This window comes from Apteryx mantelli, chromosome 6, assembly GCF_036417845.1.
Source record: "Apteryx mantelli isolate bAptMan1 chromosome 6, bAptMan1.hap1, whole genome shotgun sequence".
NCBI classification, from domain to species: domain Eukaryota; kingdom Metazoa; phylum Chordata; class Aves; order Apterygiformes; family Apterygidae; genus Apteryx; species Apteryx mantelli.
Genome location: NC_089983.1, coordinates 9,571,903 through 9,587,947, shown reverse-complemented (window position 1 = coordinate 9,587,947; position 16,045 = coordinate 9,571,903). Strand labels below are relative to the sequence as shown.

Below are 16,045 nucleotides of genomic sequence, written 5' to 3'. Positions count from 1 at the left end.
AAACCCCCAAAACTACCAGACCCACCAAAAAACCCACCTCTTGTTCAGGTGTCAGCCCACCCCATCACCTTCGCTACAGCTGGAGTTCAGCTTTTCACCCACCCTCAGACAGTGCTGCAGCAAAGCCAACAAGCAGTGCCAGCTGTACTACCAACCTTGAACAGACACAGAGAACAAGCATGTGATGGCTATAACATCACCTGTTTAATTTTCCCTGTTTGTCTTCAAAATCCTTTGCAGTCAAAAACCAACTGCTTGGCATACCACTGCATTTACTCCAAATTTCCCAATAAGCTGCACAGACATTCTCTCTTCTTAGATGAAGCGCTTGCTTCACAGAAACATATGAGACACTGCTGGAAATCGCGCCTGTGTGAAAACTTATCAAGGCAGCCCAATTTTTCAGAACCAGTCGTGATAACACTGCTTAGAAATTCCCAGTAAAACATGCAAGCATAATTATTCTTCCATTTGCAAGCAGTGCTTTAGTAACTAAAGTGGAATCGTGAAGGGAGGTAAGAATAACAAGAGGAGCAGCTTAAAATAATATTGAGGGGGGGACATAGTTATTTATCAAGAAAACTCCTTGTCTCCACAAATAAAATGCTACATAAATATCAGCATGCTTACAGGTGAATCATTTCTACCAGTGCAGGCATTTTATTAATACAGTATTTCTGTATTATGATTTAGCACAAATTACATTTAAGTTGCCAGAGTACCAACTCTTTGAAATGACCTCACAGGAAAGAGCTGCCATATTTTAAGCCCTCACTTGCTTGTTCGGTGCATTTGATGAGTTTGACTGTAAGCATTCAAATTCCCTCATCTGTGTGCAGCTTTTACATAGCAGTAGGGGAAAGAAACGTTGCAAAGCCCATGAGATTCTACCTCCGCAGAAACTAGCTAAGACAATAATTTAACAGCAAGATAAGTGGAGGTGTCATTGCAAGAATAAAACGAAGGCTACATAAAAGCAAAGTCCACAAAGAACATCCTAACTCCTTCTTCGTGCTCTGTCTATATTATCTGTGGGGACAGCGTCCAGGCTAGGCTACAGCACAAGAATCCCAGGGCACAGCATTTTGTTCCTCTCGAGCGAACACTTGCAGCAGATGGAAGATCTCAAAGATTCTGGAATACTTAAAGTTAACTCTGTGCAACCTTAGTGGATATTATGCAAGTAATTCAAATCCTGTCCTGGCTGTGTTAATCAGGTCAAGTTGAAACCCATCAGGATCAGCTGGTAGGATCTGAAATACCCAGCTAAACTCAGAAATTTTAACAAATCAAAGACCACCTTCTGGCATATAAGGCCAAAATATTTTATTATTTCCCAGACCTCATAAGCATAACCAACACTGAAATACATTGAAATTCATGGATAATTATCTTCAAGCATTCCCACAGTCACTTCTTTGTGAAGTCAAAAAATAATAATCAGGCTGGGAACTCTCCACCTAGAAGAGCAAGACCACAAAAAAAGTCCCCACCACCACCCCCCACCCCAAAAGTAGGATGTGCTGAAATGAACGGTTTGACATATTTTTAACACAGCATTGTCTTTTTAAACCTTTGTTTTAAGTTGAAATAAAAGATGACAGTCCTACCTTGATGGAAGCAACATGGAGCAAAGTCTCTCCTTTGTAATTTCTTCTGGCAATCGTGTTATTACCAGGAGACTTCAACACAGAAGGACTGCGTGGTATTCCTATCTGATTACAAGTCTTAGAAGTAGATGGAGTAGAGGGAACTTTTGAAAGTGAAGGACTATTTATTTCTTGAGAGACTGCAGAGCTTCTTGTCTTCATTAAGGTGTCACCAGCGAGTTTTGATACAGAAGAAGAAACATGAACTGGACTTTTGTTTTCAGCCGCCGGGGAGATAGGACAGCCCTGAGGTAACTCCTCTAAGCAAGCCTCTTGACTGCCTGAATTCCTAATGTTCCTCTCGGATCTTCTTGGTCTTTTAGACTGAGAAGTAACTGGAAATCTGAATTGCTCCCTTCCACGTTTTAAAGGCGTAACTTCATTTTCTATTGACAGTGGTTTCTCTGGAGCACAAAGTTCTTCCTTACTGCCTCGTGCAGGACACGCAACCTCACTGATATCTTTCTTTTCCGAGGATCTCACCTGTGGGGATATTTCCGTATCTTCCATATTTTTGCTGGAATCAGTTTCCTTCACGGATTCCTGCTGAAGTGTCTCCTCAGGGTTATTTGGTTCTGGGGTACATAGGACTACTGGTTGACTGCAAATAATCACACACTTTTCCTTATTGGAGATCTCCTCCTCAACTCCTCCTTTCTGCTCAAGCTTCTCTAAGCCCCACACTTTGTTGATGTCTGCTAAACGTTTTCTCTTCATCTTCTTACTTAGTTTCTGTGTTGGCTTTTTGGCCTGTTTGGAAGGCTTTTTGGCCTGTTTGGAAGGCTTTTCATGAGGAGGGGAAGGAAAGAAATCATAAATTGAAGATGGGTCTTGACAAACTTTATTGCTTTTAGTTACTGGCTGACTCTTGTTCAGGATGCACCTAATCTTCCTACTTCTTGGGCTGAACCACATCTTTATCTGTTCCTTCTTACTCTTTGTTTCACAGTCTGGGTCTGTTGGTACAGATACATCTTCTGCTGAATCTAAGCGGGGCAGGAAAGAAGAAAAATAGTTTGCACAGTATTCTTCAGCAGAAGAAATAAAACACACAAAAAAAACAGAAACTAATAACTGGCGAAGAGTTACTAAATACAACCTGTGATGCCTTCATTTCTTCTGAAGAGACATGTAATAGCTTTAACTAAGCTGGCAAGATCAATAAAGGAAGAAAAAAACCCACAGCACCTAGAGTTCAGGGATCCCAAATGCAGCTAAAGCTACCCGCTAGGCAAGTGAGCATCCTGGGAGGGAAGTTTCACAGAATCACTGAGGTTGGAAGGGACCTCTGGAGATCATCTAGTCCAACCCCCCTGCTCAAGCAGGGTCACCTAGAGCACATTGCACAGGATTGCGTCCAGGTGTGTTTTGAATATCTCCAGAGAAGGAGACTCCACCACCTCTCGGGGCAACCTGTTCCAGTGCTCTGTCACCCTCACAGTGAAAAAGTATTTCCTCATGTTCAGATGGAAGTGTCTGTGTTTCAGTTTGTGCCCGCTGCCTCGCGTCCTGTCGCTCGGCGCCACTGAGAAGAGTCTCCTCAACACTTTGGGTTCACGAAGCAGCACAGGCACACCAGAGGTCTGACCAGGTTACGGATAGGAGAGAAACTGGTCCTCTAACTGGATTTTACCTGGAAATAGGGAAAAATCAGGCTGTGCATACACATGCACAGCACAGATGCGCTACATTTTTCTAAAAAAAAGATTTTAGAGTCCATATGAAGTGTTAACAATTCAAAAGTCAGTAACAATCAGATCAGTTCAGTACACTTCAGAAAAGCAAATGATTTAGTTAACATTATTTATCCATTTGGAGACGCACGGTTCTAGCCAAGTCTCAATACTAAAAAAAAAAGTACACACAAAACGATCAAAAACACACAGACACACAGAAGAAGAGTAACTGTAAGTACACAGTCAAACATAACATCCTTAAAGTGTTATACTTTCCTGACAAATTTTGACTAATTTCACGGATTCAGTGGATGAGTCAGAGGAATATACAAAATCTCTAAGTAATTGTGTCTTATCATCTGATTCTTTACCCCTTGGTAGTAAATAATTCCAAGAAAGTTACACTTTGTGATGATCTTAAACTTTTCTTTAAATAGATGCAACAGAGCAATTTCATGTAAATCAAAGCATGCAGCACATTATAAATCAGTAACTAAGACGACAGAGGAATATCCTGTAGTGCCTATGCATAAAGTAACTGTTGAGAGCAGGAGCTATAAACAGTCTCCTCAATGGCTTAAGACTAAATTAAGGAGTACAGAGTGACCTTTAAGTTAACAGCTAATTTAATTTGACGGCATCTCTCTCAGTGCTGATGAATGCTAAAAACGAGTCCTTACAGATTCTTTCTTGGAAACCTATCTTGCTTTAGGTTACTCGGACAAGTTTTCTGAAGTAAATGGGAGGCTTATTACTGTGTGAAACTTTGGATCTTGGGACATTTGAGCAGTGAGGGTATCTCATCCTTTTGGTTGCCTCCAACCACAGGGACTAAACTACCGTTCACAAAAGTCTCCTTAGTGATGTGGAATGTTCAGAATCACAAAACCAATATTCATTTTGCCTAGTGAGGCAGGTTGGGTATTATTACTTTTTTCAATAGCGCTAAAACCAAGATTTTTTTTTTTTTTTTAACATTCTTGAAATAAAAACCTGTGCAAAGCCTTGAGTATTAAAAGTGAAAGACAGACTCTCTGCAACCTTATTATTTTCATTTCAGTGAACTAACTCTGTAATGTAGTTTTTCTTCTCCATACCTTCTCTTCCATTTTTAGTGTTAGTAACTACAACCTGTTTTCCATATCAGGCTGTAATAAATCACAGTATCAGACAAAACACAGTCCCAACCCCTAACCCACAAAAAAACAAGTCTGAAATTATTTCACTCAAAGCAGAATTGCATAGCTAGTCATTCAACACCAAAATAAACATTTCAAGGTTAAATGTTTCCTCAATCTTGATTTAAATTACTCTACTTATCTCTTGAATTGAAATATGCAAGGTATTGGGAGACTCAGCTAGCAGGATATGTAAGGCATCAGACCAAAACTGCCTTTAAGGATACAGCTTGAGGCTAGCTAATCAGTCATTTGGGTATCCAATAAAAACTAGAGCATACAGGCAAGACAGTTGTCATGTACAGAACTGCAACTATTTGGTTTTCCTTTAGGGCAGGGCTTGGTGCAAATGGAAAAAAGCATCGAAATTGAGACTGAAGTCTCATAACTAGCTAGCCTCCAGAAAGATATCACATCCAGTTTCATTCCGACAATAACATCTAAAAAAAGGAAGAGCTTGATTGCAAACAGATGCAAAATATAAAACACAGTTACTATTTACTTGTCTTGCCTTCACTGTTTACACAACTAGCAGATTTCCTTCTAAAATATTTACCTTGCTAGAACCATCAGTCATCTCCAAGTGCAAGAATGAAATCAGCTTGCAAAAGCAATGTGTGCAACAATTTTATGGCTAAAATTTGTTTTGATGCTTATAGCACATTAAGACTTTAAAGTCCAAGTGACAAATGCAATCAAAGGCACTGTCCTTCAGAAGCAGGATCTAAAGTAGCATAGCACAATTAAGTATGTACACTGGAAGCTATGTATGTACCACTTCTGGCATTAAGAGAGCTCGTGAAATATCGATCACAAGGGTTCTTAAACTGAGCTGTTCATTACTGGTTGCTCAGCAGGGACATACTAGTCAGGTTATTAAAAACCTGCTAAAAATACAGCAAGTAAATACTCTCCTAGGATTATTTTTCTTATATACAACTTCTTTAGGTATATAAGGGAGGCAGCATGTTTTAAAGGAGGGGAGGCATTCGTGCAATTTGATCAAAAAGTCATCTATATTGTGAAAGATCTCCTGTCACATACTGAGAGGTAAACCATGCAAACCTAGGGAATCTCCACAGCCTACTAGGGAGGTTACTGGCATTTCTACCATGATGCTGTTTCTGGACCATTCTCCAAAAACTCTATCTTTCAGAGTAATCTGTACCTAATATCAACTTTATTTGAACAGCTTTGAAGGGAAGTTCTTGCAGTTTAATATGTAAATATTCATTTATATAAAGAGGGTATTATCTGATAAGTGCATTCAGGTGAACTACCTTCAGAGAAAACTGCTCATAGAAAAATCGATCCAAAGAAACTCTTTGCTGCCTCCAACTTGAAAGCCAATCAACACAGCTTGCATCTCAACAGGAATGAAAAAATTGACTGTCTGTGATTAAGATTTAATTCTGCTTATTAATACACAACTACAAGTCACTCCCCCATTCCAAAATGTTAGAGATGCACTGAGACACAAGGTAAATCAGTAGAGCCTTCCTCATTAAGTTTAGATTACTTTATGCATTTGCAATAGTGTAAAGACTATGTGCAGGAGCGGTTAGTATTAGAACTGGCCTATAATAATTGCAACAAATTTAGTCTGCATTACCTACGTATTAAATGTAACATTCATTTACATGATGTGCTAACTGAAGTCTCTCTGTTCACTAAGTTACTTCTTTGCACTAACAAACACAAGTTTCTTCATGCTGACATTCAATAAAATTCAATTCCTTGAGTGTTAAAAGGGTCCAGAATAGACAAAAATATTAGGAGCTACACAGTGCCTTGCAACTGGAGAACTATATTTCCAAGTTCTGCTGTGATGCAATAACAGGCTAGAGCAGGAAAAAAAGAGCAATTAGAAAATGTGGCTTAGCTATCATTAATCTGCATCAAAGGAATATAATGATGCACATTGTGTGCCTTTCAAATTATTCTCTATTATGGGTTTCAGAACAGAAGTTGAGAAATCTCTTTGACAAACTAGTCCCTTATTAAAAATCAAAGGGAAGTGCTTTAGTACCATCTGTGCAACATTAGTGCCTTCACTGAAGAATGATTATTTTGGAAGTTAAGTATTTAACATGGGGGGGGGGGGGGAAGGAAGAAATTCCAGCTATTCAAACACTCATCTTTAGCTATTATGAAAAATGTCATAGCATATATGAAATGCAGTGTAATCTGTTACAGCAGGAGTTCAACATCTTCCCCTCCACATCAGTAAATGAGAAACTAAATTGTGATGCTAGAAAGGCTAATCAAAGTTGATTTGTCTTACTGTCCACCAGCATCAACATGAGCTTAAGAAGATTTGACCAACACCTGCAAGGTCAAGTTCTCTACAAGAAAGGGGGAAAAGAAAATAGAAGACTTTCAGTTTGGCTCTGTTAGTCTGAGGCAGATTATGTTATGAAGAATAAGGTAAAATCCTCTATAAATGGTTAAAAATAAATTCTCATAGATTTTTCTGACAAAGTGCACCAAACTGAGAAAAATCTGCTGAAGTATTTAGAAACTCATTCTGAAGAGCATTACTGTAAATCAACCTTCTTTTTCACTAGTATGCTATATACTATGTCCATGATTCGACAAGTTCTTCCTAATTACCCACCTTAATTACAGTAATTTTACATTTTAGGGTAAACACAGGTAATAAGTCTCACTTGGAAAGGGAATCATCCAATCCTGAGGGATGGCAGACAGGAAATGAAAATAATCCAAGGGCTAATAGGTCCTTTCCTCCTCCCAAAGGAGAGGACATTTGTATTCTACAGAAGGCTGGAAGAGAGACAAGACCATTCAATACTAGTCACTAGCTACTGCAGCAACTACCATATTCTCAGGACAAAGATGCTTAATGTCTTTCTGCTAGAACGTTTGTAGACGTCCTCAAAACATGTAAGTGCTCAAGATTAGCCACAGAGTAATTATACACTGGTTTCATCAAAGATGTACTTAATCTTGTAAAACAAAGCATTCCTGATCTTTTACTGGCTAAATGGAACAACTTCAGATTTTCAACTTAATTTTGAACTTAATTACATACACATGAATCAAAAGTTATACCCCCATCTCATGGTGAGATAAACTGACAACACGTATTGCTACCTTCAGGATGTTTCTTTCAACACTCATTTTATTTTAGTACATTTAATGTAGGGTATGAAACCTCTTTAGAAAAATCTGGATCCTATTTCTTATTAGATTTACACCATTTTACCTAGCAATTGAGGAGAGACCTTCTTCTTTTAAAGAGCTGTATGCAAGTTGAAGAAAAGTTTGTCCAGAGAGGCACGCTCTTGCAGACTTATCAAATCATTTTAAGCTGAGATGCAGTTGCTGATTGCTTGCATGTCCAAATCTGTTTCACTATGAAGTAATAAAAATCTGTTTAAGCTTGTCCAGCATTGAAGTGAATTTGGAGCATCCCCACACGTCTCACACAAAGAGGGGAAAACATTTTAAACTGCTCCAACTACATCCACATCAGCATTTCTTCTGTTCTTTGGCTTAAGCCTTTCTTCCTCAGTCAAAAGGAAGAGAACTCCAGCCTGGATTGAAACACGCTTTTTCAATATAAAAGAAATATCTTAACAACAGCTTCCAAAGGTAGCGGCCTAGAACAGGGAATGAAAGCTTGTCCTATTAAAAAAAAAAAAAAAAAAAAAAAAAAAAGGCAAAACCCAGGAAGCCAATAGAAATGTCTTGCCACAGACCTTGGTCCGTGCAACTTCCTCAATACTTCAAATACACAGCTCCAGGCAGAAGAAAAGAAACATTCCCTTTTCTCCCATCTTCTGTGTTGTTTATCAGCACCAAAAGCTTTGCCAGCGTGTCATTCTTGCTCAGCTGAAAAAGTACACTAGTTCGAGTAACAGGAGAAAGACTCCTCCTGGCCTCCATTTTCTCAGCTGTCATTCCACCAGCTAGAGCTCAGGGCAATACTAATTCATTCCTTTCGAAGGAGCTGCCTTTTTTTACGTTAGCCTATCCGCAAGCATATTAATGGCTTTTGTTGAACTGGCACCTACAGATAGATTGGCACCTGACGTGGCATCAGCCACCATGCGGGATACCTTCGACTCACTTTGCTCCTCAAAATCTCTAGCTCTAATGTTGCCAACATGCCATCTTTGAAGCCAGCCAGCTTCTCGCTCCCATGGGTAACTACCCTTGTAAAGGCCCAACGCCAGACACCAGCAGTGAGGAGGCCACAGTTTCCCTCGCCACAGCCTAAGGATACAACATCTAACAAACAAGTTCCGAGCTGCAGCTTTTGCTACCCGTAGCTTGCATTTTCAAGCCAGTTCTACATTCAGTCTATTTGCCAGTTCCGCTGCAGTCCCTCCGGTATTATTCTATAATGTCATTTGTTCTTCTTCCCTTTAATTTAAAATAGAAGTATTAGCTGTTTTCTGCAGTCTCTCCCAAATCATTTGCTGCCGCTTCTTAAAGCAAACACACTGTTTGGCAAAAAACCACCCCATCCCAACGGGATACCAAGTGAGATCCCTCTCATGTGAGCTGTAGAACACGATGGTACAGGGCTTTTCATACGTGAAATATTCAACACGGGCACTTAACCCCGCCCTTTTAAACCACAAGAGTTCTGCATGTTTCTAAAGACAACACAAACACATCCCTTGCTGGGCTGACTGAATTTGTCTTTTTAGATTAAAAGATGGGTAGTATGACTCATTTTCCTTAGAAACTTCACTGACAACAAGGGTCTCAAACAGAAGCCTCAAGACAAGCCACAATTGTCTCAAAACAAATGCAAAAGGCATATAAAACAAATACATAAAAACATCCCTATTGCAACTGCTTCCCTTTCTTTCTTCAACAGAAAGATTGATTTTCAGTCTGTTTCCTTTACTGGAACATAAATTACAATTTCTGACCTTTCAGGGAAGAAGAAAAAAATTCTGCAGGAATCTGGTAAAAATACAGTGCTCTTAAAAACATGAAAGTCACCCCTTAATAAGAAAGGCCCCGATTGTCCAAACTCACACACACATTTATTTCGTTTCGTAAATATTAACTTCAGGACATTTATGCTCTCCACGGAGAGCAACAGAGCAGTTCAGAGTGGCAAGAAACCCTAAAGGATTAGCTTGAAAAGTCTCTGGAGGTACAGCATGCTGTGATTTGTCACAGTGGGACACATGATTGATTGTCATTAGAGGTGCGGACATTTACTTACTGCATCCAAAGCGTTTATGACAGTGAACTATTATCACCTCTCAGATTTTTTTACCATAACTAAAGTACGAAGCATCCAAAAGACCATTAATCCTTAATACAGGATGAAACCTAAAAGTGATAAAGTAATCTCCTACATCAGCTCATAATTTTAGCTCTAAATAAAACCATCTCCACAGAGGCAGACACAGAAATTGAAGTTTAAGTTAAAACACAAGGAAGGACACAAGACAGCCTTATTTTGGTCTTTGGTTTAACCACACGGTGCAAACCTTTTCAGAAGCACTATGGGGTTAAATGCATTATTTAAAGTTCTATACAACGAAAACTCAGACCAAAAGTAACTTACGCAAGTTTTTCCATTTATAACAGTTCTCCAAAATGTCTAAACAATAACAGTAATTGTAACAGATTGTATTTGAAATACTGTATTTATAGCATTACAAGTAACTCCTCTCAGAGATTCTCTTATAGCTGTACTCTGAAAAGCCTTCACCTCTTAAAATGTTTCCCTGAAATCCCATTTAAGCCACCATCTACATTTTCTATGCTCCAGAACATTTAATCACCATAGGATTTTATATCTATATATAATTTATTCCTTTGCAGTTGGACATAGGCTTCTAGCCTCAACACTTCAGTAATATCTACACATTTCGATGTCAACGAAGAGCTATTGCTTAAATAAATGTGAAGGCGCTGATGGGATTAGACAAGAAAAACCCTCTTATTCAGACAAATATATTAGCAAATAACAATAAAGGAAGAATTACCATTTCTGTATCTGACAGCTAAATTAATGTTTTCTCAAACTTGGTATTACAAAAAAATGCTTCTCTCTGTGCTCGCAGAAAAGGCATGAAGTGAAATGAATGCAGGTGAATGTGTTTTTTCTACTTTGACAATCAGCCTAAAATTTGGTAAGGAGCTGAATTCCTAGAGTATGATCTTCCTAGAGTGGGATTCTAGCAGTCAGCAGAGACAAACTTCTGTCATAGGAAACTAGCTGATGTTTGGGATCAGAATGACATAAGTGAACCAAGACCTGCTTCCTTCCCCTTTTAGGCAGGGAGCATGGATAGGTTACCACGTGCAAAACCTAACCCAAAGATTACTGGGACACTGTGTGTGCATCTTGGTGCATTAATGGATTAACGCTTTAACAGGAGCCCCCCTTAAAGAAGGTTACACTGCAAAACATTACACATTTGCACCCCCCTAGGAGCACATAAGATAACTCGTGTCCGTCTGGTTTGTGCAACTAACTGCCACATGACTTAGGAACGTACCCTAATTTCATCTAATTTTGGAAGACAGATTCTAATGAATTATGGACGAACCTGCTCATGCAGATTTCTTAGTAAAAACAGATTTGAAGAATGAGCAATCCATACCGACAGTTCTCTTCAAATCAAATCTTCCAAACACGACTCAGAACAACCTTTCAGAATCTTAAACAGGGCTGCACTGCTTGTTCTCTAAAAGCATGTGAAATGAAACAGAGCAGTCTGGATTCAGTGGATGTCAGAGACCCAAATTTGCTCTTACCTGACGTGTCCTCACCCAGTAGATGCCGCAGGTTGCTGCAAAGCTGGATCATGTTATCTAGCTGCCGGTTTATCTGCACATCTTGCACCCAGGCTGGCGTGTGGCACACCGGGCATTCTCTGCCAATGCAGTCGCCCACACAAGAGCTGAAAGTCAAACACAGGCATTCATCATCCAGTATGAATTATCTGCTATACTTGCTATCAACCATTTCACAGCCAAATGCTCAGCAAGAACCTCCGATTTTAACATTGACAAACTAGCACTGCAAAGCACACAAAACTTAGTCATAAATGCAGGAGAGGATATATTAATTCTTCTTGTGATTTGCCATGATAAAGCAAGCCAAGTCCAGAACCTTGTTAGGAGACTGTCGCCAAAAACTTTGCATCTTTCAACTCTCATACACTCACAAGCTGATCAAAATTTTCAAGATACGCTAAACATCCATTTCTGTTCATTGTCTGTGGTTGACAGTTATGCTCCAACAGTTAAAGCTCCATGTTCTTTTACACCTCAGCTAAAGCTAGGGCTATTCTTCAACTGCCTTCTGTTTTTAAATGAGTGACAGAAAACCAATCCATACTGAACTATCACTTCCACTTGTTCCTACTTAAAACTTTCTTGATATTGTGAAGTTTCATCTGTCTGAACATTTTGCTATAAGAAGTCCCACAGGAAGCCGCAGGCATTCAGAGTATTGCATGACTTTTCTCTTTTACAGTATTTATCTCGGGAGAAGATCCAGGGGAAAAACATAGCTTTACTTAGTAAAGGTCATTTAATACTTGCAGCTTCTTAGTAATACTACCCTCCCCATATGAGCCTAAAATCTTTATTCATTTGATTAGCCCAACAAGAGGACCTTAAGATTTGCTGTCTGAATTGCATAGGCAGACCCCACTGGTATTTCTTAGCTCCCATCTATCCTATTAAATATAAGCTATGACTTCACTTACCCAAGACTGGTTGAATTTCAAAAGACTCCCTGTTTGCTACCTTACCACCAGCTAACACTCACAACAACAGCCAAAGCTATGAAGTTAAACGTTAGCAGACCATGCTGAACATGCGAACCAGCAGCATGTAGGTGATATCATGGCCCTGTTATCTGGACAGGAAGATCAAAGTCTGTGCATCTAGACTGCAAACATATAACCAGCTTGGAAGCTAATGGACAGTCATCCATCCCAAAAAAACAACTAACAGCATATCAGTTAACAATATCAGAAATATTATGACTGACTTCTACTGACTTCCTTAAGAGGAGAGTTATGCCAGTGCAGAGAGCCCTTCAGAAAATCTCTGCCTCTAACACCACACAATCTCCCATCTTCAATTAATTTCAAGATGGGAAACCCGCGAGATAAAAACTGCTGCTAAACGTTTGTGTTTTGTGCTTTAAGAAGCCTGCACTGAGAGGGCAAAGGATGTAGCGGTTAAGGCACGGCTGTGATGACAGGGACTGAAGCAGAGTACTTGGCTTTGACATATTCTGGATGACAGGGACAAATCACTTAGAGCAAAGATGAGAACCAAGCAGCTCTCGTTCTCTAGAAAAATCCACCTCAGATCTCCCAAGTCTGTAAAAGGTAGTGTAAGGGAAATAAGGAATGACTTTTATACCACCACATTTCCTAATTACTTCTAGCTGTTGCGTTTTTACAGTCAGTATCCATTAACTATAACTAACTAAGTAGAACTACTCAGACAAAGCTGCAGGAACCGATCTTAATAAACATCCTTGTCCATATAAAACCCATGCTGAGGGAGAACCATTTACATTGTGTGACCTGATTACTGCAGTTCATTACTTTCACATATGTCAGCTCATACATCAGAAGCCTTCTCTGGCCATTCATCCACTCTTTCCCAAGCATATTAATAAGTGTCTGTCTTTAGCAATGGATCAGAATAAATTCACGTCAGAACACTGATGATTCAACCCACCCCCTAGCAAACTTGTTTGGGAAAAGATTAATCTAAATTTCCTTAGGTTTAATTAAAAAAAAAATTAATAGCCATCATGCAAGACCCTGCCATCAAAGGAGACATTAAAATTGATGACTAAAAGGTCAGACACACAAAGAGGAAAGGATCACTGCATACCAAAAAACTTGGATAACAGCAAATAAACTTTTTCTGGAGTAAGAAATAGCTGCCAGTGAATGCTTAAGACTCCTCTTCACTATTCTTTCCAGCTTTATCCATACAAACCGCATCTTCTGATGTCTTGAAAACTTTTCTAAAAATACTTCAAACAACAGTGGGTGTTCTTGAAGACCTATCTTCCAAACTATACAGGGGTTATTCAAAATAAAACCACAAGGCTTTAGGTGCCTGACAACTACAAAGTTACATTTATTAAACTACCCTTACACTAACCTTCAGCCATCCACATCACACCTGTCAAAAAGCATTTTATAAGATAGATATCAACACATTTATAAAAACCTATACAAGCTTCTGGGGGTTATTTCACAGAGTACTCTGTGTGCAGGAAGTACAAAAGGAACAAGGAACAAAAAAATTGCTTCAGAAGGCAGAAGCTTCCACAGCAATTAATGACCAAACCTAGGAAAGAACCTAAATATCTGGATAGAAATAAATCACTTGCATGTCTTTTAATAGATTCATCCTGGGGCCAAGGATGCCAGCAGCATCATTAATATCGTTTAATCTGTTACTCCTTAAAAAGTAAGAAAATACCTTTCATGACTACTTTATTCTTCAGGCCTTTAGCACCTTAAGCTCTCATTAGAAACGCGTAGCTGAAGACAGGGAGAGAAGACAGGCCCTTCTCCACTTTCACTGGCATAGTGACTACCATATATACAAGAGGCAACACCAAATGCCCAGACTGGATTAAAAGTGGAGACAAGGACACGTTCGCCCTCATCTTTATAAAAAGCACACTGTTTTACTGGACAGCTCACATCTGTGTTTCACTGAAGCTTCTGAAGAATTCCAACAGATGACTGTTTAAGGTATATAACTGTTTTTTTTGTTTTTGTTTTTGTTTTTTTTAATAGCTCTGCGTTTGCTGTCGTACGCCATGAAAAGCACCGACACGCAGGACAGCCAGAACGCTCCCTTGCGCTCCCCAAAGGGGGCTCTGGGGCGAGGAACCACTCACCCCTCTGCCTGTACCGGGAGGGCAGGGAAGCGCCCAAAGCTAGGCCGAGAGGCTACCACCTCCTCAGGCCTGCTGGCTTGGCCAGACGTTGCCATCCTAACCCTGGTTTTTAAACACTCGGATCACTTGACAAACAACACACAGATGTAGCTTTGCCACCCCAGTGTGTTCTGACAGGTGTGATAAGGGAACGATTACGCCGGCAGAGGCGAGGGCAAGTACCAAGCAGCACCCCAACCCTCTCAAGCAGAAGAAAAACCCTTGGCACCAGCCAGCACCCTCCCAGGCGGCTTTTTTGTTGTGAAGGGAGGGAGAGGGAGGAGTTGGAGGCGACGGGAAGGCCAGGGAGTTGTGTTCCCGCGCCACTAGGAGGGGGAGACCCCCTCCACCCCACCCACAGCTCCCTCCGCACCCGCCGCCCAAAGCGGCCTCGGCCGAGCAAGCCAGGCCCCCGCGCTACTCACAGGCAGAAGACGTGCTCGCACCGCCCCAGAGACACCGGCTCCCGCAGGCCGCTGGCGCTGTCGGCGGGGGGGGGGGGGAGGAGGGGGAAAGAAAACACCACAGCGTTAACGCGCGCCGCCTCGAGCGCCCCAACGGCCCTAACGGCCGCTCGCGCCAAACGGCCACCGGGGGGGGGGAGGGGAGGGGAGGGGAGGGGAAGGGGGGGCATTACCAGCGGGAGCAGCGCAGCGCCGCCTCCAGCCGCGCCAAGGCGGCGCGGGTGCGGGCCCAGCCGCAGCCCGGCAGCGCCATGGCGGGCGCGGGGTCGGCCCCGCCGTCCCGGGGCGGCCGGTTGCCCGAGCGGCCGCGCAGCGCTTCCCGCATCTCCCGCCGCCGCTCCAAATTCGCCGCTCGCCGCCACTGCGCAAGCGCCGAGGACGGCGCGCCCGCCCGTGCGCATGCGCGGCCGGGCCCGGAGAGCTTCCCGCCGCGCGGGGGTGGGGCTGTACCAGAGGGGGCGGGGCGTGTCGGGGCGGGGCTACACCGGAGGGGCGGGGCATAGTGGGGGCGGGGCTACCCCGGAGGGGCGGGGCCATTCCCTGGGAGCCACCCGCTGCAGCCCGCGCTGCGCTCTGAATTTTAGGCCAATTTTAGGGCAATTTTAGGGCAATTTCGGCGGCGCGGGGGGAGTCCACAACCTGGGCCGCAGCCGAGAAAGCTGATCCCTCCCCGAGCAAGGGGGCCTTGTCGCTCAGTACGGGCCCACACAGCGCTCGGTTCGGGGCCATTTCGGAGCCCCTGTAACTCTCTCCCGCGGGATAACCGATGCTCTCAGCAGGCCAGATCTTAATCTGGGAAGCGCGAGGGCCCCGGCACGCCGTGGCGGCTTAGCGCCACTCTGGCCCGGCAGCCGCCCCTCGCTGCTGCCCTTAGAAAGGAAGATACCTCTGCAGGAGCCACCGCCGCCTTCTCTGCGCGCTGTAATTACTGAAGCGCATAAAGCAGTTATAGCCGGAATTTATCACTTTCAGGTGGAAATACTCCCAGGCAAATAACAGCTAGAGCAGGGATGCCAGCAGCAATTTATAACGGGCTCGCTGACATTTCGCGTGGAGGAGTCCCGCCGGCGAGCAAGCGCCAAGCCATAAATCTCAGCGCAAACGTGATTAAGGGCGGCGAGTTATTCTTCACGCGAACTTCATCAGA

At 42.2% G+C, this 16,045-nt stretch overlaps 1 protein-coding gene across 4 annotated transcripts in view; it reads right to left on the bottom strand.

The window, feature by feature from the left end:
• BARD1 (BRCA1 associated RING domain 1) overlaps positions 1-15,223 on the bottom strand; it is a 46,371-nt gene extending 31,148 nt beyond the window's left edge. For all 4 annotated transcript variants that reach the window (XR_010884525.1, XR_010884526.1, XR_010884527.1 and 1 more), the window contains exons 1-4: positions 15,072-15,223; positions 14,860-14,916; positions 11,260-11,405; positions 1,611-2,635 (exon numbers count right to left, since the gene is read on the bottom strand). Coding sequence is in view for 1 of the 4 variants with exons in the window: in XM_067298733.1 (XP_067154834.1) it covers positions 1,611-2,635; positions 11,260-11,405; positions 14,860-14,916; positions 15,072-15,223 (1,380 nt within the window). In the remaining 3 variants the exon portion in view is untranslated. The remainder of the gene's footprint in view (positions 1-1,610; positions 2,636-11,259; positions 11,406-14,859; positions 14,917-15,071) is intronic.
• Between the last annotated feature and the right edge of the window lie 822 nt (positions 15,224-16,045).